The sequence below is a fragment of the Ruditapes philippinarum genome, unplaced genomic scaffold (genome assembly GCF_026571515.1).
Source record: "Ruditapes philippinarum isolate M1 unplaced genomic scaffold, ASM2657151v2 ctg1528_1_1_1_1, whole genome shotgun sequence".
In the NCBI taxonomy this organism is placed as follows: Eukaryota; Metazoa; Mollusca; class Bivalvia; order Venerida; family Veneridae; genus Ruditapes; species Ruditapes philippinarum.
The window spans coordinates 132221-157770 of record NW_026860429.1 but is presented as its reverse complement, the minus strand read 5'-3'; the positions used below and the strand labels follow the sequence as shown (position 1 = coordinate 157770).

Below are 25550 nucleotides of genomic sequence, written 5' to 3'. Positions count from 1 at the left end.
CACAAGTTGTAAATTGCAAATTTTTACCAAGTCAATGGCAATAATCAACAAAACTGAATTCACACACAAAACCCCAGATTATGAGATCCACATCTTCACATGCTGTAAATAATGCTAATATTTGCCAAATTTCAATAATGTCATCATAAAGGTCATGTTGAGTTTGACCTACTTAAAGTTCATCGAGTTGTTATAAACAATTATCCATTAATAAGTTATAGCCGATTTCAGCAAAATGTAAGGAATCAACCTTAAAAGGTCAAGGTCATACTTCTTATGATATGCTCAAGTAAACATGACAATTATTCTGTCAAGTGTTAACAAAACTGGTTGTGTGGTTTGAGAAGCACAAACAGATGGCCAGCCTCAACAAGAATTGGCATCAAGTTTGTCAACTTTCCAACTAGAATAAAATGCATGTATACATACATGCAAGTGATAATTTGAAACAGCCTGTATAGGCTTTTTATACATCATGTTTTCCATACTCAAATTTTTATTTCTCCAATTCTTTATCAATAATAAGCAAATTTTGATGAAAAACACATTGTTAATTTTCATACATATTTCTTTTATTATTCATAATTGAAGTATAATATATTAAACTATACCTTATTCATTTTTGTCTACCAAAAACTTTAATTTTCAATAAATACACTTAACTGTATGGCAAATAAATATAGCGTCAAAACATTTTTACATTATATTATCTTGAACACGACGTCATTCTAACATTGCTAGTAATACACCAGTCTGAATTTTATTCATGTACAGTTCAAGAAATTTGTCAATAAGACCATCCACATTCATTTGCAGACATTTATCGTTTTACAACTCTCCTGAACAAGAAAGGTCCTGAATGTAAAACAAACAAGCACTAGTTTGGAGATTTAAAGTCAACAGATCATTTTCCAATCTACTCCTGAGGTGTCTTTTTTATATAAAGCCACAGTTTTAAGATCCACACATCAAACAGTCGTCTTTATTCTGAAGCGAGCACACCATGGCCGACATGTTCTCTTCTTGTTTTGTCTCGGAAGAATTGGCTCCAGATTCTGTTTTAGCTTTGTTCATTTGAGCTATTTTTGTCTTATCCACTGTAAACTGGATGGCCTGTGCGGCTGGTTTAGTTCTCAAATAGTACATACCAGTCTTCAATCCCTGTAATACGTTAAAAATGAAAAACTTCAAAACATATTTACAAATAAACTTACGATTATGTATATATTTCCAAAGTAGCTAGGATGAATATCAGTTTAGGATGAACAAATTCAGTTATAAATGTACAATGGCTATTAATAGGTCACAAACACGCACAAATGTGATGTTATTTTTAACAAGACACACCGGTATAGGAATTGTTTTTGTGACTATTAAAAATAAAGACTACCTCATTGGACTTATAGAAGGAACAATAATTGTATCATCATATTTTTTTAGATTGTATGTTCAATTTCCTTATTGTATTGTCATAAAGCAACTCCATTGACATTTTTTGACACAACTGGATTTTTTTTGACAACAATGTACAATATGATGAAGATATGAATGTGCTCCAGTTGACCAATGTAAGAAATTTGAATGTTATGTTTTTATGCTTTTGGACACGAGTTGAGATCCTGAAATAACGAAGCCTGATAATCAGCTCTTTTGTAATATAGCAATTTATGTACAGAAAATAAAGTGTTTATAATGGCTTAATCTCACATCAGTAAACATTTTGAATTATTAGAATCTATCAAGTGTTTTACTTACAAGTTTCCACGCATAGAAGTGCATGCTAGTTAATTTGCCATAGTTTGGTTCTGCAATGTGGATATTCAATGATTGACTCTGGTCAATGTATGCACCACGATCAGCGGCCATTTTCAGCACAGTTTTCTGAGATATCTCCCATACAGTCTTGTACAACTGCTTAATTTCGTCAGGTATACCATCTATATTCTGAAATTCAGTACAAGGGAAAAATACAATGTACTCTTTAACATAAATCTTTGTACCATGCCACTTGTGATAAATCCATAGCAACTGGGATAAAGTGTCCACCATGTTAATAGGTTTTTAATGCAAAAGCACAACTTGCAAACATCTCTATTATATAAAGTTCCCGACCTTAAGAAAAAAGGAAAGTTTGACATTTTTACAAGAACATCTACAGGCCATTTTATTTTTTTCCTGAGATATGAACCTGTCCACTATAAGAACATTTAAATTTTTTAAATGTGATTTAAATGTTATCAAAACGAGATGCATAGTCTTTACTGCAAATTGACAAAAGGAATCTAAAGAATATGACGGGTGTATTAAAACAACTCTGTTTATATAATTTTTTTTTTTTGCCACTTATATTTAATTATGAAACTTGTTCCTAGGTACTTCCTATACCGTATCAATGGTTTTTTCGGCGGGCTCCAAATTCTGCGGTTTTTCCAAATCTTGGCATTTTTTTTATATTTCTGCAGCACATTCTTGGACAAAACGTGATTCAATTTCTGCGACTCTTCTTATCAAAGTCTAAGTCACATTACTCTATTTTATTTGCATGTACAAATTGGCATTTATTTATCGTTGTCACCACAAAACTGTACAGTAATTAAAAACAATTATATTGTTTCCTTGCAAACAGATATATTGCACAACAATAGAAAGGTATGCATCTTGTTTGTTTGTTTGTTTAATTTTACGCCTTTTCCCAACAGCATTTCAGTCACATAGGCGGGTAGTTTCCTAACCATCGTTCCTGGAGAGTTACACCAGTACTAGACAACCTTCCTCCGCGCTTGATCAGCTTGAAATGATGTGTGAAACAAGAGGGCCATGATGGCCCTGGATCGCTCACCTGACACAACCGCATCCAAGCAATGTCTTAAACAAGCATCATGACCAAGTTTGATGCGACTGAGTCAAACATGTGACCTCTAGTGTGTTATAAAGATTTTTCCATATTTGGGCAATGTGACCTAATTTTTGACTGGACACGACCTATATTCAAACTTGACCTAGAAATCATCAAAACAACCTTCCTGACCAATTTCCAGGAAATTTGGATCAAAACTGCAGCCACTAGAGTGTTAAAAAGATTGTTCTATTTTTAGCTCCTGTGACCTAGTTTTTGACCGGACATGACCAATCTAGCACTTGACCCAGAAAACATCAAAACAACATTCTTGACAAATTTCCAGAATATTTGAATAAAAACTGCAGCCACTAGAGTGTAAACAAGCTTTTTCTATTTTTAACTCCTGTGACCTAGTTTTTGACCTGAGATGACCCATCTTCAAACTTGACCTAGAAATCATCAAAACAACCTTCCTGACAAATTTCCAGAATATTTGAATCAATACTGCAGCCACTAGAGTGTTAACAAGCTTTTTCTATGTTTAGCTCCTGTGACCTAGTTTTTGACCGGAGATAACCCATCTTCGAACTTGACCTAGACATCATCAAAACAACCTTCCTGACAAATTTCAAGAATATTTGGATGAAAACTGCAGCCCCTAATGTGTTAACAAGCTTTTCTATTTTTAGCTCCTGTGACCTAGTTTTTGACCGGAGATGACCCATCTTCCAACTTGACTTAGATATCATCAAAACAACCTTCCTGACAAATTTCCAGAATATTTAGATGAAAACTGCAGCCATTAGAGTGTTAACAAGCTTTTTCTATTTTTAGCTCCTGTGACCTAGTTTTTGACCTGAGATGACCCATCTTCGAACTTGACCTAGAAATCATTAAAACAACCTTCCTGACAAATTTCCAGAATATTTTAATCAAAACTGCAGCCACTAGAGTGTTAACAAGCTTTTTCTATTTTTAGCTCCTGTGACCTAGTTTTTGACCGGTGATAACCCATCTTCCAACTTGACCTAGATATCATCAAAACAACCTTCCTGACAAATTTCCAGAATATTTGGATGAAAACTGCAGCCACTAGAGTGTTAACAAGCTTTTTCTATTTTTAGCTCCTGTGACCTAGTTTTTGACCGGACATTACCCATCTTCCAACTTGACCTAGATATCATCAAAACAACCTTCCTGACAAATTTCCAGAATATTTGGATGAAAACTGCAGCCACTAGAGTGTTAACAAACTTTTTCTATTTTTAGCTCCTGTGACCTAGTTTTTGACCGGAGATGACCCATCTTCGAACTTGACCTAGATATTATCTAAGCAACCTCCCTGACAAATTTCCAGAATATTTGGATGAAAACTGCAGCCACTAGAGTGTTAACAAGCTTTTTCTATTTTTAGCTCCTGTGACCTAGTTTTTGACCAGACATGATCCATCTTCAAACTTGACCTAGATATCATCTAAACAACCTTCCTGACAAATTTCCAGAATATTTGGATGAAAACTGCAGCCTATAGAGTGTTAACAAGCTTTTTCTATTTTTAGCTCCTGTGACCTAGTTTTTGACCGGAGATGACCCATCTTTGAACTTGACCTAGAAACTATCAAAACAACTTTCCTGACAAATTTCCAGAATATTTGGATGAAAACTGCGGCCACTAGAGTGTTAACAAGCTTTTTCTATTTTTAGCTCCTGTGACCTAGTTTTTGACCGGAGATGACCCATCTTCGAACTTGACCTAGATATCATCAAAACAACCTTCCTGACAAATTTCCAAAATATTTGGATGAAAACTGCAGCCACTAGAGTGTTAACAAGCTTTTTCTATTTTTAGCTCCTGTGACCTAGTTTTTGACCGGAGATGACCCATCTTCGAACTTGACCTAGATATCATGAAAACAACCTTCCTGACAAATTTCCAGAATATTTGGATGAAAACTGCAGCCTCTAGAGTGTTAACAAGCTTTTTCTATTTTTAGCTCCTGTGACCTAGATTTTGACCCGAGATAACCCATCTTCGAACTCGACCTGTATTTCATTGAGACAAACATTCTGACAAAGTTTGATGATGATCCAATCAAAACTGTGACTGCTAGACTGTTAACAACCCAATTATTAGAGTGTCAACAAGCTTTTTCTATTTTTAGCTCGTGACCTAGTTTTTGACCAGAGATGACCCATCTTCAAACTTGACCTAGATATCATCAAAACAACCTTCCTGACAAATTTTCAGAATATTTGGATGAAAACTGCAGCCTCTAGAGTGTTAACAAGCTTTTTCTATTTTTAGCTCCTGTGACCTAGTTTTTGACCCGAGATAACCCATCTTCGAACTCGATCTGTATTTCATTGAGACAAACATTCTGACAAAGTTTGATGATGATCCAATCAAAACTGTGACTGCTAGACTGTTAACAACCCAATTATTAGAGTGTTAACAAGCTTTTTCTATTTTTAGCTCCTGTGACCTAGTTTTTGACCGGAGATGACCCATCTTCGAACTTGACCTAGATATCATCAAAACAACCTTCCTGACAAATTTCCAGAATATTTGGATGAAAACTGCAGCCTCTAGAGTGTTAACAAGCTTTTTCTATTTTTAGCTCCTGTGACCTAGTTTTTGACCCTAGATAACCCATCTTCGAACTCGATCTGTATTTCATTGAGACAAACATTCTGACAAAGTTTGATGATGATCCAATCATAACTGTGACTGCTAGACTGTTAACAACCCAATTGTTGACGACGAACGACGCACAACGCACGACGACGGACGCCGGACATAGCCCCATCACTATACCTCACCATGACCACTTCGTGGTCAGGTGAGCTAAAAATAAACCCCGGTAGTATCTTTAATTTAATACCGTAAATCAGATGACAAAGTATAAGATTATTTAGCAGTATAAGGGTTGAAATGGTTTGAATCTTCTCATTTCCCCTCAGAGCGTGCACTTCGCTGAGAAGGCACAGGGCATCTGCAGAAGATTTGAAGACTGGCGTTGGCGAAAAAGGTCGGAACTTGTGCTGCAGACCAGCTTCCTGTGTCCTGACTAATGCTGAGGGGAGTGGCCCTACAAAGTAGGCTGAGATGACAAGGATGGGGTGCTAGGGTGCGTGAGACCCTAGTACAGATAGACGGCTTGTAAGGCAGGCCTTTTGCTGGCACGAACAGCCCTTTTCAGGGCTACCCTTTCAAAAATTGTCACAGGTTACTGTACATTTAGGTTCTCATTGACCGCCGTAAAGTGACCTACTTTTGGCTCAAAATTCATATCTTTGGCTAATACTTGGTGGAAATTGCATGGAGGTAAATTATCACCACTTTGTGCTTCAAAATTAACTCTTTAAGGGCATGACTGGTGACATGTCCGAGGTCCGTACTCGACAGCGAAAGCTGCATTTTGTGCCCGAAAGGGCGGATGGACCCTCACTAACTACATACATACATGGTCTGAATGATTTAGTGATGTACATTCTTACAAACACAGAATCAGCAGTTTTATTCAACTTAAAAACCCGCTAACCATTATAATCTCTTAGTCGTTATAACTTTAGATGAAACAGGTCATAATGCAGTACAGATATAGTACCAGGTTAAGAACAAAATCATGGAAAAATATTCTGCGGATTTTATTTCTGCAGTGCTGAAACTGACCGCAGAAAATTCAGAAATAATGTCACCGCAGAAAAAAACACTTATACGGTACATAAAGTACTTGGGGTTTATACGGTATAATACCTGAATAGAGCCACCATGAGAAATCATCAAGTTCTTCATATCTTCATTCCACAGTCCAAGCTCCGTCAAATCTTTCAACATGTGGTGATTAACAATCTGTTACAAAATAGAATATTAAAATTATCAATTCTCTATCTCCTTAACAAAGGTCTGTTACCCTCTGTAATTTTTCACCATATAAACAGACACCTATTAAAGGCCTTTTCCAAATGGAAATTTTCTTTATCGTCAGCTTTTTTCCTCTCAAATTAGCAATTTCAGCTATAAATTTCTCCAAATCAAGAGGCTAAGGCCTCTTTCCAATTAAGCATGAAAAACCACAATCCTTACTTGATTTCAACCCTAATGAATTAATTGTTTTGAGGTGGCCCTTTCCTAATATCCCCGTCTGTAAATCCCCCCAACAAAGGGAAATCAACATGAAAATCACCACTTCTAAATATAAATTATTTCAAAAATTGTGAATGGAATTTTACGTCAATTGAAAATATTTTCAGCACAAGCAAACAAACATCACAGAAAAAGATAACACCTTACCTGAAATTCTCCAGAAAGTACTCTTCTTGTATAAATATTGTTTGTGTATGCTTCGATGGATTCATTGTTACCAAGGATCTGAGCTGTTGAAGCAGTCGGCATAGGTGCAAGCAATAAACTGTTTCTTACACCATGTCTGAAATTACAACCAATAATACAATATAAAAGGCTTATTCTCAAAGTGGGTTTGGGTTTTCAAATGGCATCTTTCTAGTTCCACTCGTGGAGGAAGACCTATATTATCTCCCTGTATTATTTTAGTCATAAGCTGATGAACTAATTGCTATTTATATATGCATGGGATAACTATGCCATCTTTGTATATACAGAAAATGGGTCAAAGACAGAAGAGGCTGGGTTGCATTTGTATATCAAATATCATGAGGCTGTGATGTTACAAAAAATGTTTACCATTCACCATTAAAGCTACATGCCTCAAGATGAGGCAAAATATTTCAATAAAATCAAACTTGAGAAAAATGTACTAAGATGTAAGGAAAAGTAAAAAAAAATCAAGATTAAAGTAATATTTGACATATGATTTTTCAGTATTTACAACTATATTTTTACTGCGTTACTAACACAGTAAAGGGTTTTATGCATATTTTGATCACTTTTTGGTAATTTACGTGGAGTGTAAGTGCCATTGACACTTCCTTTTGGTTACTTTACAATATTACACATTCAATTTAGTCATTAGGCCATCCTTTAAAAAAATGTTTGTTTGCAGTAACGCGACCGACTCACAAAATTTGCCCCTACTCAAATTTTTTTTCATGGTCTGGATAAAAAAAATATTTTCCTTGAATCAGAAAATTATGCCTTGTGCTTTGATTTCGTTCTTTTTAAAGGTTAATAGAAGAAATAAAATGTAGTTCTTATTAAATTAGAATTCAGTTATCAATTTATTAATTGTTACCAGATTATCAAAGGATATATTGTCCAGCATTTTGAAATTCCATGTTTATTTGGGAGTACAGTTCAATAAAAAAAAAAAAATCGATTGACCTACCTACCCACCTTGAAAATTTTGGGTCGGGTTACTGCAAACAAACATTTTTTCAAGGACGGCCTTACCTACAACAATTTGTAACTGAATTTTTATCAAATATATGTTAATTTTTGTTTAGGTTTTTACTTTGTGAATGGGGCCCTATTGCAGCCCCAAACTGTATAAACCGCACCCCAAACCACACACCGAAATTTCACTTCACTTACTTGGCAATCCTCGATCTTAGACCGGGCCAATCCAATTTGTCTGTATCTTTTACTCCCCACATATCGTGCTGCAAAATCTGTGGAACAAATTATGTATTTTTACAGCAGCTTATTGATATGACTTTAACATTGTCACCAATGTCCGGAACACTTTGATAGACCACACCCTTAAATACATGTAGCTTAATTCAAAGGAATACAAAGTTCTAATCATATTTAAAACCTACAACAATGCAAGGTGCAAATTCATTCATGTCTGTACCTAAAAGCTCTTACTATGATTAAAAGAATTATGAACAAATGTAGTGTTTAGCCATACTGCGAGTGGATCCTTAATCTATATGGAATATAAGTTATAGAATGTTTATACCCGGATAAAAAAATGCTATCAATTTTTGAACAAATTAAACGGAGGTGACAATCTTATGAAAGTGACACAATCTTAGTGAAAAGACATTTAACATAGGAAATTGCTTTTTCTCGATGATGGTTTTAGTAAGACGGAAACTTTCCTGAATAAATCAATTAACAAACAATCCTTACGCTTGACGTGTTTCCTACTTTACTTCCTGTTTAATACTAATAATGAATACTTGTTAATAAAGGGAGCAATGGCCTAGTGGTTAAGATGTCTGCCTCTCAACCCAGAGATCATGGGTCCGAGCCCTAATCAGGTCACGACCATGTTTCTTCATATGACATAAGTACTGGTTGGTTCAAAAGTTCGGACTCAAAAGTGATTACTATAAGTTGCAAGAACTTGTATTGCAATTGAGCTTAAGTAAATATGTCTAAATAAATACTTGTTAACAACTCTTCCCCTAATTATTAAACTAGTCTGCATGTTTATGATGTACTTACTCCTTTGCTAACAGGGGAACCAGGGTATGTCTCGTATGGTCCCAATTTCTCGGCCAATTCACAGCTAGCATCCAGCGCAGCATAGTATATTGTCTCGAAGATGTCCTTGTTCAACTGTTGAGCTTCTGGGCTCTCAAATGGGAAACGCATCAAAATGAAAGCATCTGCGAGACCTTGCACTCCAATACCTATGGGGCGATGTCTCATGTTGGATCTCTCAGCCTATAAATTGTAAAATTTTACCCTTTAACTTATTCAAATGACATTCATTTTTTATGCACTTTAAATTGAAATTTTCATGTTTATCCTGATGAAGGTTCGATAGGACTGAAACTGGTAGAAAACCAATCACCTAAACAAGCACTGGTGTTGAATATGTTGTACTTCTCCATATTCCTCTTATTTAATTTAAATTATCCTGTTCAATAGGACAAGAGTAAATATAACAAAAAGGTAACTTTTTGGAGGGTCTAGTTTTTCTTTTTTTGTTAATGAATGACCTGTTAATCATGTCATAATGTAAAGGTTATACGGTGGTTGTTTACTTGTACTGAAGGATAAATCTGCAATTACCCAATGAAATACTGTTCAGACCAAGCAGTTTACACCAGTGAAAACCACAGTATCAAAAGTGATGATGTTGTACACAACTACACACAACTAATACTGATGACGTAGAACACATATACATGTGCTTATTTTCATACGTATTTGGTAACCCCCTCTCAAAACATGGATTTTTCACACTTAACTAACAAAGCAGTGAAAGATATATTTGATATCTTACCTCTGGGACAGGGTAGTAGTTGATATCTATAATCTTGTTGAGATTCCTCACTATAACTTTTGTAACTTCTTTTAACTTTTCAAAGTCATATGTCTTGTTTGGTCGAACATACATGTTCAGGGCTATTGAGGCTAAATTGCACACTGCCACCTGTTGATTTCAAAATGTAACTTGTATTCATTTATTTAATAACAAAGAATATTAGTCATGACTCAGCTAGGCGCCTTTCATTTCATTTTAAGATATCGCATCTATGTGATTTAAGATAAAATCAAGGGCTAAAATCTTATATTTATTAACAATTTCAAACAGTTTTTACTTATTTCAATAAGATAGTAAATATGCAAATGAAAAAAAAACCTGTAATTTTTTATAATTGATACAATTACAGTTATTTGTCTATACCTTCTGTAATCAAAGCCTTTACAATATAGAGAATAGTGAATAAGTGTAGGTTCCATACAGAATTTATTGAACAAGTTGAATAGAATTATACTATGCTAGCCCCTAGAGAGCATATCTGTTTATTAGGGATGGCAACGAATACCAAAACTAATACTCGAGTACTCTGTAATTTTTCCGATCGAGTACTTGGTTACTCTGATGATTTCTAATGACCTCAAAGTCAACACCATCTTCATGCTACTTTTCTTTTCTTTTTTAATTCATAGAATTCGTAACTATAAAAAGGACTGCAAGGGAGGTCATTTAGAAGAATTAATAAGGGAATTTGTTAAAATTAAATCAACAACATTATATTTTACGTTTTAATTAATGCACAATTTAATGCAGGTGCACATCTCCGAAATTTTGAACTTATTGGATACACTTATCTTTCTAAAGACTGTCCACATTCACAGTAAAAAAAAGAGCATTAACTCACTTACAGTGTATAGTGTAATTTACATTTATTGTGTCTTTCCCTATGTCTGTATAACACAATGAGCACACATTAAAATATATGCATGGCCATGCAACACTGTCTTTACCAAGTTGCAATTGTCACAAATATGTGATGAAATTGAATATAACAATCTACCATGCGATACTATTTTTGCACCTGCTCTTACCTCATCTTTACTGCTGTATTCCACTATCTCTGTACATAAATTACTACACTTAATAGTTCCCAGGTTCTGTTGATTGGATTTTCTGTTACAATGGTCCTTAAAAAGCATGTATGGTGTACCAGTTTCGGTCTGTGCTTCAATTATAGCATACCATAACTGCTGAGCTTTTACTGTCTTTCTGCCTTTACCCTCCTTTTCATAACTATAAACAAAAGTTTTAACATAATTTGAAATCTCTGTTAACTTAAAATAAAAGTGCATCTACTGCGCAAAAATCATACTCGTTCTATGATTATTAATGACTGCGCCATCATCATAGTCTAAAGAGTTTTCATTAATAACTGACAGGCGTTTCATATCATTGGCTGAAATGCTGTTAACATCGGTTGTATTTTCAGCCTGTATATTAAAATATTCCTTTTGACCCTTGGCCAAATCAGTTGTTTTTGTTGGCACATCTGTTGCCTCAGATAAAAATGAAAACCCCAACAGAGCCAAGCATGTCTGACCACTACAATGTTACCACTACAATTACAATTTTACATTACAGATCTTAACTGTTACAAATTTAAAGCACAAAAATCCAGCAAATGAAGTAATAAACAGAAAGACCATAATGGCTCTGTATTACTTGCCATTAAGTGATATTTATAAATGAGAAAAATATTACTTCATAAACGTTTTTTAACATTACCTTTCATACAATTTTTCAAATTCTTCTCCCCAACAGTCTTGTAGGTTTGCACATTCAGCCGGACACATTAACGTCCAATCTCCATTGGCTTCAACTCGCTTCATGAACAGATCTGGTATCCACAAGGCATAGAACAGATCACGAGCTCTCTGTTCCTCTTTACCAGTATTTTTGCGACAGTCCAAGAATGTAAAGATATCCGCATGCCAGGGCTCAAGGTATATAGCTAATGCACCAGGCCTCTGGAAAAGTACATTTTATGTTTAACAAAACATGTTTTTTAAAATAGTGTAAATGCATTGCAATGGGCAACTACAAGAAACATGTCAGACAACTACAGTCAAACTTGTATTAAGCGACAGTACAAGGGAACGCCCCAAAACAGTCACTTAATGAAAAGGTCTCTTAAGACAAAGCAGGATAAAGTCAAAATTTATACGTGACATTTCCTTTTGCGGTTGGAATGTTTTACAACTTCAGTTATACAAATGTTTAATAATTAGAACGCTCTGATAATATAAATGGATGTCAATGTAAAAAAAATAACTTTCTGATATTTATTGACAAAACAGTTTTGATCCATTACAAACATGTTTGACAATTTTCCAGAATTTTTAAACTTCTCCATTGTATTTCCTACTTTTCAACACGAAAACCCTAAAAAGTGAAGCTTTTTTTCATTTAAAATAAACAAACTTCATCTGATTGCAACGATAAATTCAATTGCTGATCAAGTTCAAGGTCAATTCAATGCAGTCTAAATATCAACAGCGAAGCATATACACCATCTCAGTAGGGGCGTAGTGGTCGTTTAATGAAAAGATTGATATCAATGAGCTGACTAATTAGCAGTCGTTGGTCACGTTGAGCAAAAGTCACTTAATACATTAAAAACTATTGAGAGAAAATGATCGGGGGGACTGGAAGTGGCTGCATAACACAAAAGTCGCTTACAGGCTTTCTACTGCCTCTACCAAAAAAACTAGGGAAAAAGTAGGGCATTTTTTTACCAAAAAGTAGGGCAAAGTAGGGATTTCTGATGTTAAAAACTAGGGATAAAGTAGGAATTTCTTACCATTTTAGTTAAGAATTAGCAAAACATACCATCACCAAGACCACATCAGGCTGTGTGTATCTTCAGTTCAGTCCATGCTTGAAAGACATGCACCTCATAGGCAGAATGTTGCCGAATGTTTGGCCAAGGCACCATGAGCAGAGCTGCATCAGTACTAAGGCTGTAGTACTTAAGTACCAGTTCCAGTACTTGCCAAGTTTTGCAGTACCATTTCCAGTACTAGTACTTGATTTTAGCTTGGTACTGTAGTACCAGTACTTTTTTGGGGAAAGTAAATTAAGTACCAGTACTAATACTTTTATATATTCATCAAAGTTTGAATAAATACACAGTGTCATTCAAAATAATTGCAAACATTATTCAACAAAGAAATAAAATCATTTACTTTAAAGTTGACATTGCATTTTTACAACTTAAATGAACGAACATACTTTTTACAAACAATAATCATCATATATTCATGTCATATGTTATTGTTTTGTAACCGCAGTCAACTGTAATACAATGCAATAATCTTACATTTTAAACCCACCAGTCTTTTTGTTGCCTTTTACACCTTCACACCTCTGTTCAATTTATACCAAAGTAAATAACTTTTTTATGGTGCTAACAATATCACTTGAAATATGATTATTTAGAATAGAAGTAATTTATTAGTGTTTATTTTGCTCTTTTTTACTAGTAAATACAAAGTAATAAGATTGCAATAAGAATATTTTACCAGTAAAGAGTTATTGACTCTGTTTATCTCAATTTAATTTTACTTTAAGTCTTTGGTGCTTTTTTATGATGAATACTATGTTAACATTTGAAGGAATATTGCAGCAAATTATTTATAGATTTGATAACTTACTTTTTCACAAAAATAAAATAATACGTGGAATTTACAGCTTTACTTTATGAGTAAAAATAATGACATTTTTATCAAAACCAAAAATACTGCCTAGTAATGCAGTAGCAGTACCACTTTTTAAGACAGTAATGCAGTACCAGTACCTGAGTAGTAGCAAAATTTTGTAAGAGTAATTCAGTATCAGTACCAGTACTTGCAAAATTGCTCCAGTACATACTGCAGTACTAGTACCAGTAATGCAGCTCTGACCATGAGTTTTTCAAGGGTGGACATCACAAGGAGACACTAACACACACCTGAACTATTAATCAATTGCAACTGAAATACAACTGAAATACCATTTTAAATATCTTCTTTTTTTCATTTCATTTCAAAATGAAAAAGTAGGGATAATAGGGCTATTTCAGAAAAAAGTAGGGCAAAGTAGGGATCAAAAGAAAAAAGTAGGAAAAAGTAGGAAAAGTAGGGACCAGTAGAAAGCCTGCGCTTAATACACGTGGTCGCATGGGCAAGTTAGACTGTAGTTATAAAACATTCCCACAGACGCAAGACATATCCTGAAATTGCCTGAAGTTTTGTCTGAGGTAATTATTTTTTGCAAAGCTTGGCATAATATGATATAACCGAGAATCTGAATTTTTTACCTCGAGTCAACTAAAATCAGTCTTGTGAATTCAGCACACATCAGTACTGTCTGAATGTAAAAATTCAATACTTGATTGTAGGGATTAAACGATGATCGAGTATAATCGAAAATTGATCGTTTATAGAACCGATTAGCGATGATCGATTACAAAGTTTAATAATCGATTATCGGTAATTTATTTTCTTGCTGTTACTTAAGTGACTCACTGTATTATAACAACACTAAATTAAAGCCAGTTTTGGTTGAAACAATAATTTTTATTCAATTGAATATAAAAGTACATGTATACTGGTGACCATGGAGTTAATAGTTGACTGTGAGGCATGCTAGTTTAAAGGTATACTATGCTCAAATTTGACATTAGAGAATATTGAAATTGCTACACAGTCTATTTGTAAATATAAAAATGTTTTGACTTCACACAAAGAAGATATGTTATGTATAAAATTATTCTACACACTAAAGGTGGTTGCAATATCAATATATAGTGTCATTATAAAAAAAAAATGGCAGTTTTGTTAAGAAAGGACCAACTTAACTTGTTCCCATACATAGTTTGTTCATTGCTTTTTGGAAGTGAGACATAATAATTTCATAGATTTTAACAAATTTATTTGATAAAAATATTTTACTCAAGGATGAGCATAGTATATCTTTATTAATAAACTAATTTATTTCAGTTGATAAAGTGGTGGTTACATGGAAATGGAATTCTTATAAATATTAAAGCATGATATGAACATTGTACATATTTACTTTGTTATAGTAAATGTTTCGATTATATAATCGATGATTGATCGAAAAGGGTGGTTCGATTATTTTCGATGATCGATTATGAGTTTTGTCCGATTATGAAACCCTACTTGATTGAATAACGGTTAACCATTATTGCTGAAGGCAAAATGAACAGAATTAAACATTTATGATTGAAATAGAGACAGTACCTTGTTACCACCTTGATCCACATATCTAGCTGTGTTGTTGAACACTCTTAACATTGGCAGCAAACCATTTGATGTGCCATTTGTCTGAAAATAAAAATAAGATCAACAAATATTTATGTTTCACAATGAATCCAAGTTTCAGTCCCAATATCGTGTATATATAATGACGAAAGTGGTAGGATTTTTCCCATTAAACCCAATTTTTAGTTTAATTCCATACAACAAAATTTGATTTAACAGTTATATCTAACTAATTTTTGGTCATATCTTGGTGGTCGACTACCTAACCAACTTTACTGGATAAATTACCAGTAACTACCAAGTTCTGCACAAGTGACTGACTTATCCCTCTCGATTTCAAAAATAAGAGACATAATGGAAAAAAAAATCCACCTTGCCAGAATATGCCAGTAAACTCTGGATTTTCAATCTTATGCTCATCCTATTGAGTGCTGACCAATAATTCTATTAACACTTATTATATGACAGGATAAAAAGAGTATCATTAATTCATTTGTCAGCAAATTCTTACCCCAGCTATGTAACTTCCTTGAGCTCTTATGTTATGCACGTTAAGACCAATGCCTCCTGCAGATTTAGATATAAGTGCACACTGTTTTAATGTGTCATAGATACCCTCAATACTGTCCGAGTGCATCGTCAATAAGAAACAACTGAAAATGAAGAAATAGAATTTTTCATAATTTTAATGGAAGCAAACTCCATTATTACCAAACATGTAGGAAATGAATCTCTGTGTGAAAATGCAACAAACAGTAGGAGTGCAATAAATTCAATTCAGCTTTCTCTAAATCTGACTCTCAATTGCTTTGATTCAATTAATTTCGATTTGATTCCTCAGGCTATGTTAACATTAATGTTTTTTATAAGGAATACTTAAAAGGCAATATTTAGCGACATTGAAAGACCCTGGACTTTTATGACCCAAGAGTGTCAATTATTTGTGGTTTGTCTACTATTTTTAAACAACATGTTTTAAGTGTTTACATTAAAAGCGTTTTGACCTGATAACAGAGAACAAGTAACCAATGAAAGAAGCGCTTGTTTAAGATATGCTTAATATCAGAATGTAGATATTTACACAAAAGGGTGAAAAGAAATCAAATCAAAATACATTAAAGACAAATCAAATTGTCAGCTCTGAATCATAGTTCGGTATAATGGCCAGTAATCGTTTCACTCCTAATAATTTGACCTAATGGCACCAGTAACATTTAAGCTAAAGCGACCTTATCTATCGCCGATATTCTGCCATATTATATGGATATATTATGCTCCACATTCTGTTGAAAATTCATGAAATCAGACAGATACATTTATCTGACTCATGTAAAATCAAAGGGCTCATCATATTTTACCTGCAAGAATTTGAGGCATAATAACAGAGCTCTGCTTACAGGTACAATAGGCAGGAAGAATTATCAATTAGTCAAACTTTGGAAAATGGTTGCCTTTGCTACCTTCATGCTGCTTGGCAAATCCCTAGTCTGACCAGTCTGATACGGTTGGATTTTTTTTCATTTTTAAATTTGATAATGGACAGCTACAAGGGTGCAAGTTCAAAATGTAAGAAAACATGAAAACCCCGAGTTTGACATTTTTTATTCAATTGGTTTTATGCTTTCAGGAGTACAAAAATCTGAACTTCAGCAGGTAAATGCCTGAAAACTTGTACCCATGCAGCTACAAAATGGAAATTAGAGAAGCCCATTTTACAAATTCAGTAAATAAAAGGTTTTATACAAGATTGTATAGAGATTTTTCTGAAACTTACCTAGACAGTTGAGGTCTTGTGGTGCCTGCATTAAATAATGTAGGTGAAGCATGAGTAAACCATTTCTCCGACAACAAATTGTATGTCTAAAATAGAACAAAATATACTATACATTAACAATTATGATAGAATTATACGATGTGAAATCTTTTTCTCAACTTTTTCTTGTATGATACTTTCTGTATTCATTTGTTTACAGTGTAATAAATCCATTACAGATTACTTGATATAACCCAAGTTTAATATAAAACATCAAGAGGCTATAAACCCTAGGCCATCCTTAAAAAAATGTTTGTTTGTAGTGCTCCGACCCTATGTTCAAGAGGTGGGTAGGTAGGTTGGGGATTTTTTTTTTTTTTTTTTGGAAATTGTTACAAAATTGGAGCATACTGAGTATAGCAATACACAGTATATAGCCTCCCATGATATACTGTGCATTGTATTTAGACAAATTAAAATATGTAGGCAAATGTATTTCTGTTGATATTTTCTTTGTTTAATATTTCAAATGATAACAGACATACAATGTAACACTTTTTTGTTGTTTATTTTGCATCTGTTTCATCTTTAAACAAAATAATTGAACTTGTTCCTTATTTACTGACATTAACAATGTCTGGAAAAAGGTGACAATACCTTTAATAAAACAAGTGGTATGAGAAAAATATATACAATATGATTACTTGACAGATCTAGCCCTTTGAGAAAATAGAACAGAATTAGTCTCAATACCAGTATTTCAGTGTTATTTGAAAATGCAATTTACACTGCAAGTATAGGTGTTTTGTTTGTAAAATCAATGATTACCACCTTTTTTGATGACCACCTAAGATTTCATTTACTGGTCCTGACTTGTCAGATACTAAATGCACAAAGAAGGGAGGGGTGTAGCAAATCCATTTTTCTCATTACTATTGAATAAAAGGAATTATCCTGCAAATAATATTAATCTGGTTAGAATATAATTATTTGAAATTAAATGACTAACAGCAGACTTTTTTAGCTCTTTTTTTTTGTTATTGTTTGTTTTTGTTTGTTTGTTTTTTTCTTTTTTGTTTGTTTGTTTTTTGTTAAATTTTAGGGGTACACTTTAAAATTTAGATTACCTTGCCACTTAACCAACAAACCATGTTAATTAACTCCATTCACTAGCCAGCATAATAATAGATCATTATGTATGTTACACCTGTCACACAGTCGTGTGTTCTTACCATATATGGCAGTGTAGTATGTAGAAAAATCTACGTCACCTGCTGTATACATGTATAGTTTGTAATCAACAGGTCCTGGAGCCTGGAGTTTGTTTGGAAAGTTGGATTAAAGAGAGCAACAATTAATAAACCCATTTGGGTGTTTAAAAGGGAATATAGTACGGACAATTACAAAGGAGAAAAAAGGAACAAAAACAAAAGAAAAAATAAACAGTGCATGATTGCATCAAAGATTAAAAAATATGGCTATTAAATTACAATTTAGGAAAAGGTAAAATTAATGAATAATTATCATTCTTATAAAGAAAACACAGGTATAACTTATTTAAAAGTATCGGGAAAAGACCCAATAATTTCCAGCGATTTTCCCGCGAAAATTTTATCAATTAACTTGTTTTTTTCAACAAGTTTTAGTGTAACCTCATTTTCTGACAGTCATGAATGGCAAAATGATTTAAATTAATTTATGTCAACAATAAAGTTTTCCTGGTATTATTTTGTGTAAAAATGTATGTATACAGTGGTGGCCTATGGTTACGGAGGGTAATCTATTTTAACATTCATTGATGTATGCATTTTATCTTTGAAGCAAGGTTGCAATCTTCTTTTTTTTCATTTTTATACCAAAAAAATCAAATTGTATTAAAGTTAGATATGTCAACTCATGTAAAATCATGTAAAAAAAAATTCATGAGGGTACCATTTCTGTCCATTTTCACATAACAAAGTGGCAATCTTTTTTCACTTTTATATAAAAAATAAATCGAATTTTAGTCTGGTTTAATATGTCCAGACAAAAACTTTATATTTGGAAAAATATCTTGAAGAGGGCATCATTTCCATAAACTGTACCGTGTACGTATATATATGCAGCATTTAGTGGAATGAATAGGAAAATCGAGTACAGCTTCACACAGTGTGTAAGAGATTCATCCGATCGGCAATTATTTTAGCTAATATTTTCGAAAGGGGATCGACTTTTATAAGATTTAATGTTAAATAATTAACAAAAGAACAATTTATTCACATGTTTGGCTTGGAAACTGAGAATTTTTATGCCCTTTGCGAAATTTTAAGGTTTTTGGCGAATGTGAAATCGCCGATGTTCGGGGTCGAAGTTTGGCAAAATATCGATGAAAAGCGTGCGTTTATTTTGGTTTTGGAATAAAATTCTTTTACTCTTCTACTTCTCAGTTCAAAATTTGTCTGAAAAGTTATTGGAGAAAGATCTTTTTAACAGAATGGGTATATAATGATCTCAAAAAAAAAAAAATCCTCGAAGGTGTAAAAAATTTTTAGAGTCGGGGCCATTTTCATGGGTCGGTCGGAGCACTACAAACAAACAATTTTTTATGGATGGCCTTATGTAGATTCAACCGACATCTATCCAGCTAGAGGATGGCATATTTTTTAACAATTCATTTTCAAGTTTTTGTCATTTTACAGATGAGATCATATAAAATGATTACCTCAATAGCAGCATCTATGTCTTCATGATGTATTCCAACTGACACACGCATCAGCATGTGTTGGGGTCGCTCAACAACTGAAGTATAAAACATATTGCGTTCTTCTTACTATATAATTGACACAGACATTCTAAGTAAAAGAATTTATGATCAGAAATACACAAGCTATTCAGGCTAGCTGTTGGTATAGACTTATAGTCCAATTAGTATTCTACTAGCCCACATGTTAAACTCTGGAAGTAGGCCCAATATATATTTAATTAAAGAAAAACTAGTTATAGTTTTTTTTTGTAATTCTATACTCAAACGTAAGCATAAATTAGTTGTTCCATTAGTTATTTGGTGTTCCAGAAACTTAAGGGACTGCTGTTTTTCACAGGCCAGTCAGGGTAATTTTACAGGCCTGACCAACCATGTGCTAGTGCTAAATTTGCAGATTGTACTCAAACAGAAATACCCATCTACAAGCAGGTATAAAACTTAATTAAATAGCCCCAACAGAAAATGAGCCGCGTCACGACAAAACCAACATTATGTGTTTGCAATCAGCATGGATCCAGACCAGCCTGCGCAGTCTGATCAGGATCCATGCTGTTCGCTTACCAACCAACAAGTAGCAAAACTGATAGCGAACAGCATCAGGGATAAAAACTAACCATTTAAGCTTGGTGGCCACCTGGGCCACTTACTGTAAAATTTTGGTGGCCCAGTAAATATATTAGTGGACCAACAAATTATGAACAGAAAGGGACTAGCACTGGCAAATTTTTTTTTTTGGCCAATTTTTTTGCAACGAAAATTGCGTGTCTGTATTTTATTTTCAAATAAGGAAGAATGGTACGGCATGAGGTATTTAGAAAACATAAACTATATTGTCCACTTTTATTTTGGTACCTACATTTTTTATCACATTAACACATCAAACTTATAAAATTTACAGTCAATAATTATAAAAGCTTCCAGCTCAGTAGCTATGACATTTGCCTGGTTAAGTCAGTGGCATGACAGTAACAGCAGAAACACATTCCAATGTGCTGCTTCAGCTTGCTTGGTTAATGACAAAGATTTGGCTTGAAGACTATCTGTATCTGAAATAATACAGAAGAAACAAGTTTGAAAGTAAGAAGAATGAAGAAAATAATATTGAAAATTCTAAACTAAAGATAATTAATGAATAAAATCACATGTACTACTGTCATTATATGAGTACAAGAATCAGTATAAGTTATCTGAAGGCATTTTCTGTTTGTATGTTACTTAACTGAATCTTTCTTTAATATTTCACAGTCATAAGCCATTTATAAATGAATACTTCTGCAAGAGCTTTAGGGGTTACAAAACTTAAATTTGATTTTAAGTCAAATCAAGGTCAATCTTTTTTTCCAAGGAATTCTAAATGTCAAATAAATATCTTGTAAAGGCATAATTAGGTTAGAATAAAATGGCAATCAACCCCCTCCCCCGAAGAAAAAAAATGAAAAAAAAAAGAAAAAAAAAAAAAACAAAAAAAAAAACATAAAAAAACAACCATTACTCTTAACCAATATTTTCTTTTGATCTGTTTATCAACAACGATAAAATTTACTGAATGCAAACTTACCGTCAACAGGTCAAGTTGTCAACTGCAGAACATAATTTGTCGCTATTTCATACCCAAACTTCAGATTTGATTAGCGATAATCTTGAGTAATCTTGGGATGCCGCAATATTAAGACCCAATTTCCAATGCATATTCAACAAACTGCCAGGTATGTTCACGACAATTAGTGTCATATTTATCAGCTGATGTAAACAAACGGTGAGGGTCAGTGTATTAGACTGTGTTACTTTTCATATCAATATTTAATACAGAAAGGGAGGTAAAAATATAAACCAGTCAATGACCCACAAGAAGTAGACTGTGTCGCTGTGTTTTGAGATAAGAAGCGGTAAAGCGGAAATTGAAAATGGAAAACCAAATGTGTACTTTTCCATTCTTAAAATAGCAAATTCCAAATTTAGACAGGAGATTCCAAAAGTGGAAGTTTGAGCTAATCGTGATTTTCTTGAGCCAATTCAATAATTTTGGAGCCAATTTGCTCATTTGCTCCTTTGATTTTTCACACGAGTTGATTTAATGGCGGATATTAATTTAATCTACGGACGATTTTTTTAGTCGCCGACTGGACGACTATTTTGAAATTTTTGGTGGCCCAATTGCAAATTAAGTCGCCGTGGGCGACCGCTAATTTTCAGCCCTGAGCATGGATCCTGATCAGACTGCGCGGACGCGCAGGCTGGTCTGGATCCAAGCTGGTCGCAATCCCATTATAATTTTTTGTTGTGACACAGCTGAAATAAAAAAAAGATCCAGACAACCTCACAAAGTCTCAGAGGCCAAACTTAACGATTTATGTAATGATTAAGTCATAAAAAGTTCAAAACACCCAGGGTTGTCATTAAGAGGCGGCAGGAGGCCAAAATGCCTGTCTCAAATGCATTATGGGCCGCCTCAAAATTAAGAAAACACTCTTTGTTATTCATGATAAAGACAGAAATGACCGCCTCAAGTTCAAAACAAACCTTCTGCAAAAAATGTTAATGACAACCCTGAACACCCCAAGACTTAATACGGTCAGAACATACCAAACAGGAAAATTGAAAAGCCTTTTTAGTACCAGAACTATTCTACAGGAAAACTATTCTTGTTACTATCAGAACTGAAACTAAATACCTTGATTATCTATCTTCAGCAAGTATGACCGTTCCAGTGTCTGAAATATTATACAATTAATTTTAAACATCAAAGAAAATTTTATTTCACAATTACATATTCCATTTTCTTCCCAGCAGCATGTTAGCATATTACCAGACATAAAATAGAAATAAATTTTACAGAAAACAGATAACTAGGGTGAAAAAAACCCCACAAATCATCAAATATCCTTTGTGAAAAGATGCTGATTTTTTTATGCACAACAAAGGCAATTCATTAATCTATTTAAATAATTCTTTTTTATTATTATTATTGCATTTGTAATAACTTGAGCACTTCAGTTAAGTTGAATTATAAAATGTCTGAATTTATGCAATACTTTACCTTGAACCCAAAATAATTGTATGTATAGTCTCGGTCATAAATGATGGCAGAATTCAATCTCTAAAAAGAAAAATACAAATGGCATGTCATTTTTTTTGAAAACATGGAAAACAATAGTCATGTAGATTATGTTATTATCATGAACTAAAATGTCTAAAGAGGACTGTGGGGAGGGGAGTTTGCAAAATCTAGTTTCAGTAAATATTTAAGAAATCTAATTGCTGAAAGTCTTCCAACAACAAAAGCAACATATAGCATACTCTCCTGTTCACATGCTTGATATTGTCACAAGAGCCAGGATAGCACAGTTATTATCTAGGGCGACTATGGTAAGTTTTGCTTGTTTGTTGTTTTTTTTGTCACAAACACAGTATAGGTCATATGGCAACGTTCCAGCTTTACTGGTGGAGGAACCTCAGGTGCCATTCTGTGCATTGTTTCAAGCACCTGAGTAGAACCATCAACGTTCCACAAGCTAGCTGGCTAGCTTCTTCACATGAAAGAATCCAATGTCCATTTCAGCATTCAAATCCACGGTGTTGAGGGGTGAGGTTTGAAGCTACTCGGCCATGAATGCCCTAGTAGGAAAAATCACCACTTGTTTAAGATAACAGATTTTCAAATAAACTTACATCCTGGTTGTCCTTTATAATCTTATGTATATCTTCGGAGATCATTGGTGAGTGTTTCTTTGTTTTTGGATTGATCCATTTGTAGAGATCATCCATAACATCTGAAAGAAATAAATACCCTGTCTGAGAAAAAGACTTCATAATTATGATATCTATTGTTCTTAAGGTCACCCCAAATTTTATTTTTACAAACATAATGCAACTTCATCTAGTCTGATATTTGCACACAAAACCTAGCAAAACTTCATATCTTAATTGTCAATTATATTCCAAACTTAATTTTTGTGACAGTTAAATCATATCTGAATCTGTTCTGCATTACAAATTGCCAATTTTTTAAAATTAATTTACATAAATAAAATTGGCTGAAAAAGGTGTTTAAAAAAATACTTTTCAAGATACTAAGGGAGTAAGCAAGGATCTTAGAATTATTTGCCAAGTTCTTTGCACATTTCTTTTACAATATATGATAATAATTGATTCTTAATACCAGTCATTGGTAGAGTATGACAATGTCGTAAAACTGGCTATAATAAAATCTGTATAAGATAGTCAATCCTACCGCTAAAAACCTTCTTCGTCTCTTTGTGCAAGTTAGACACAGCAATTCTAGCAGCGAGGTGAGCGTAGTCAGGATGTTTGGTTGTCATGGTAGCAGCAGTTTCAGCAGCTAGGTTATCAAGCTCCACTGTGGTAACGCCTTGATACAAACCACTGATTACCTTTAGTGTTATCTGAGCCTATAAAATGAAAGAAATACATCTGTCCTATTCATAATCAGTTAAATAAGAAATATTTTGAGAATTCTGAAAATTAATTAACTTCATATCATACTCATCACCAGATTTGTAGTTGATGATTGCTGACACTACTTTATAAGTGTTTATTCAAAAGAATTACGACCAAATAATAATATAGTAATATTATTAGTAGGTTTATACAGAATTTATTTTAGTTCGATTGAATAGGAAGCTATAAGTTAATGAGTGTAAGCTGTTAGAACACACTTTCAATCTTGTTTTGGAACCAATAGTCACTGAGCAATGAGTGAGCTATTGCTAGGAAGACTTGCAATGACAAGGTTGACAATGTCTAGCGATATTAGTTAACTGTCGGACACTTAACACTCAGCATACCCACTTAATTTGATTATGTGAACAGCCTCACATTTTAATCAGAGTTAGAACTAAGTCTGTATTTGGTTATAATATCAATCAATAAGGAATACAAAAAATCTTCTTCCTAATAGCATACACGTATTAATAAATATTATCAATCTATTTAATTAAACAATACAACATACCGGATCAACAAGTCTGGATGAAGAACCATAACACGTTTGAATACGAGATGTACTATCTTGTCAAACATGACCTTCTCTTTCCTGCCATCTGTAAGATAGAGAGAATTATACCAATTTATAGTGACTTTGTAACTATCATTAAGTATGTCAAATCATAATTTTTCATGTTACTAACCAATTCACTATGTTAGAACTTATAATTGTATTCCTAGCAATACTAAATGGAAAAGTAGATATTTAGAAAAAAACAGAATCATGACCTAACCTAACTCTTGAAATATAGAATTTGTTGATAGCTCAGTTCTTAATAGTAGCACTTTTGGATCGGATTGACTAGTTATGTTTAATATTAACTCATGTACATTTAGCTACCTTCGAATTCAGGTGAAGTGGTACCAGTAGGGCTCAGTACTGCTAGTCAAAGTTTCTAGCATAAGCGGTGCACTAAGCGTTAGCTGGATGCTGTGAGCTGAGCTGTACGGCTTTTTTCAAATTAAGTTATGTAATGTGGAGTCAATGCAATTGTACTCTTATTACATTTTCACAAGACTATGAATACATTTCTTTAATTCTATTTTAAAGTGATGTACCATATTAATTATATCCTGGTATATGATAAGTATCGGCTATTTATCAGAATGAATTCATCTTTTTAGGTTTTGTGAGACCAGATGGAAATTCTTTTGATGTATTACAGTCCAATTATTCAAAAAACGACTTATTGCATTATCAATTAACCAAAGAACAAAGATTTCAGTCTGTGACTGAATGATAGTGTTT

General features: G+C 33.5%; 1 protein-coding gene and 1 long non-coding RNA gene across 2 annotated transcripts; both read right to left on the bottom strand.

Annotated features, from left to right (window-relative positions):
• Positions 1-547: 547 nt before the first annotated feature.
• On the bottom strand, positions 548-24856 carry LOC132760025 (ribonucleoside-diphosphate reductase large subunit-like). Its single transcript, XM_060751913.1, is given in 19 exon segments — positions 548-1161; positions 1756-1944; positions 6597-6692; positions 7134-7269; positions 8352-8428; positions 9213-9434; positions 10000-10149; positions 11070-11271; positions 11764-12005; positions 15282-15365; positions 15814-15955; positions 17077-17162; positions 19757-19833; positions 22470-22509; positions 22836-22895; positions 23468-23568; positions 24030-24207; positions 24771-24821; positions 24824-24856. Coding segments are annotated over 19 exon segments (2355 nt in total). The 5' UTR covers positions 24839-24856; the 3' UTR covers positions 548-954.
• LOC132760046 (uncharacterized) lies at positions 20625-21991 on the bottom strand. The gene is made up of 2 exons (XR_009629809.1): positions 21357-21991; positions 20625-20844 (listed from the first exon to the last, which is right to left on the bottom strand). It is a non-coding gene; the product is annotated as an uncharacterized LOC132760046 (long non-coding RNA).
• Positions 24857-25550: the final 694 nt, after the last annotated feature.